Here is a 1878-nt window from a genome sequence, read left to right on the forward strand (position 1 = left end):
GAGCTGGAGCTTCTCAGTATTGGTCCAAGAGCCCTGGCTGCAATCCTGGGAGGCCAGAGATCCTATGATGATCCAAAGGGATTTCTGGCAGCTGTTGCTCCAGCCCTCACCTGCTGGGCTGTGGTGGGCACGGGGGCACGCTGGCTCACAGGCGCACATCCTCATAGTACTCCAGCAAGTCCAGCCCGTCGCGCTTGCTTTTGCCGGCTCTGCGCAGCTCCGCCGGCCGCTCCAGCTCCGCCCGTGTTATGAAGCGAGGCTGCTTGGGTTTGATGCCGTAATCTGCGGGCACAGCAGAGGCTGGGCTCGGCTGCTCCCAGGGCTAGGGACAACCACCCACTGGAGGGGTGAGTGCATGGAAAGGGGGTTCAGAAGGGCAAGGAGAGCACTGTACCATCCACCAGGCCAAAGTGCTTCTGTGGAAGCTCCAGGGGAGCAGAGAAATCCTCAGGAACTGAGTAGCTGTCCCTACAGAGGAAAACCAGGGCCAGGAGTGAGCCAAGGTCCTACAGCTCTTACTCAGGCTGGCACAAGAGCTCCCATGTGCTGCGTCTTCCACCCAGTCTGGCCAGCTCTTGAGGCCTGGTGCCGCAAGTGCCAGCCCATGTCAGGGGCCCTGGGGTACCTGCAGGTACCGGGGCAGGGAGGAGTAGGAGGGGGGAAGTGCCATCACCTCTGGTGCGCAGGCTGTGGGAGGGCAGCCCCCAGCAGCAGGGCGAGCAGCAGCAGGCAGCACAGCATGGCACACACTGACCGGTTCCACTGGTTCCACAGCAGCGAGGTCACAGAGGAGCCACGCTGGTTGCCCAGGACACCTGCTGGGTGGGGGAGGGGACATGGCCCCTCCCAGGTGATGCTGCTGTCCCTTCCTACCTTGTCCCCTTCAGGTCCTAGGCTGCCTCTGCCTGGGCCCTGCCAGCTGCTGAGCCTTCACTGTGCTGTCCCTCTGTATAGCCACAGCTCCAGGGCTGCCCCTATCCCTCAACACCTGCTTGTGCCTTCCTCTCAAACCCTCCAAAAGCAGGCCCTTGCATCTCCTATCAGTACCACCCTGCCCCAGGAGCCAACACTTCAGCATCTTTTTTTGCTGAAAGACTGAGCAAAGGGAGCGTAGTTCCTTGCCCATGGCTTCTCCATGCTGCTGTTACCATATTGCAGGGCCTTACCAGCTGAGGTGGCAACACAGACCCCTCAAACTGGCAAAGTCCTGTGGTCCCCAACTGTGGTGGCCCATGAGGGTTGTGCATGTAGGACTACATTTCCAGTGCCAGGTGCTGAGGCAGCCTGAGAATCCCTCAGGGATGGTTCAGGTAGGAATGTTCCTGATACCCACTTGGGGCACACGTTCTACCCAGACAGCTGCCTGTGGGGCAATGCAGTGCCACCAGCTGACTAACCTTTCATCCTGGCCAAGGGAGCCTCCACAGAAGCTCACTGCAGACTGGTGCCTCAACTGTCCCCCAGTTAGGAGACACAGGCCCCTCCTGGGCCCGTTATTAAACATGGCACAGCAGTATTTGCTGAATTAATCACTTCTCTGCCCTTAGCCAAGCCCCCAAGCACTGGCTGGCAGCCATTCTGCAAACCCTTTTAACACACATTAGGTGCTAGGAAAGCAGCCTGCACCCTGCAGCTCTGCGTACCCCCAGGGAAACCCCAGGACTCTGGGGACTGAGGCAGGCACTGGACATTACAGAGGCTATAGTCATCAGCTGAGCAACATTTGGCACCCTGACTGACACAGGACAGAGCAAAAGGCTTCTAAGGGACAGCGTATCCCATGGCAGACAACTGCAAAAGCTGCTCTTTCTGACAGAGAGAGACCTGCTGGCAACCAGATACAGGGGATCCCATGCAAAGAGGGAGAGGCCCTTCAGC

At 59.0% G+C, this 1878-nt stretch overlaps 1 protein-coding gene across 1 annotated transcript; it reads right to left on the bottom strand.

The window, feature by feature from the left end:
• Positions 1-18: 18 nt before the first annotated feature.
• C5H11orf94 (chromosome 5 C11orf94 homolog) lies at positions 19-1785 on the bottom strand. The gene is made up of 3 exons (XM_019280954.3): positions 674-1785; positions 395-468; positions 19-282 (listed from the first exon to the last, which is right to left on the bottom strand). Exons 1-3 carry the CDS (start codon positions 739-741, stop codon positions 146-148), a joined length of 279 nt encoding a protein of 92 aa, XP_019136499.1. The 5' UTR covers positions 742-1785; the 3' UTR covers positions 19-145.
• Between the last annotated feature and the right edge of the window lie 93 nt (positions 1786-1878).

This window comes from Corvus cornix, chromosome 5 (genome assembly GCF_000738735.6).
Source record: "Corvus cornix cornix isolate S_Up_H32 chromosome 5, ASM73873v5, whole genome shotgun sequence".
NCBI lineage: Eukaryota > Metazoa > Chordata > Aves > Passeriformes > Corvidae > Corvus > Corvus cornix.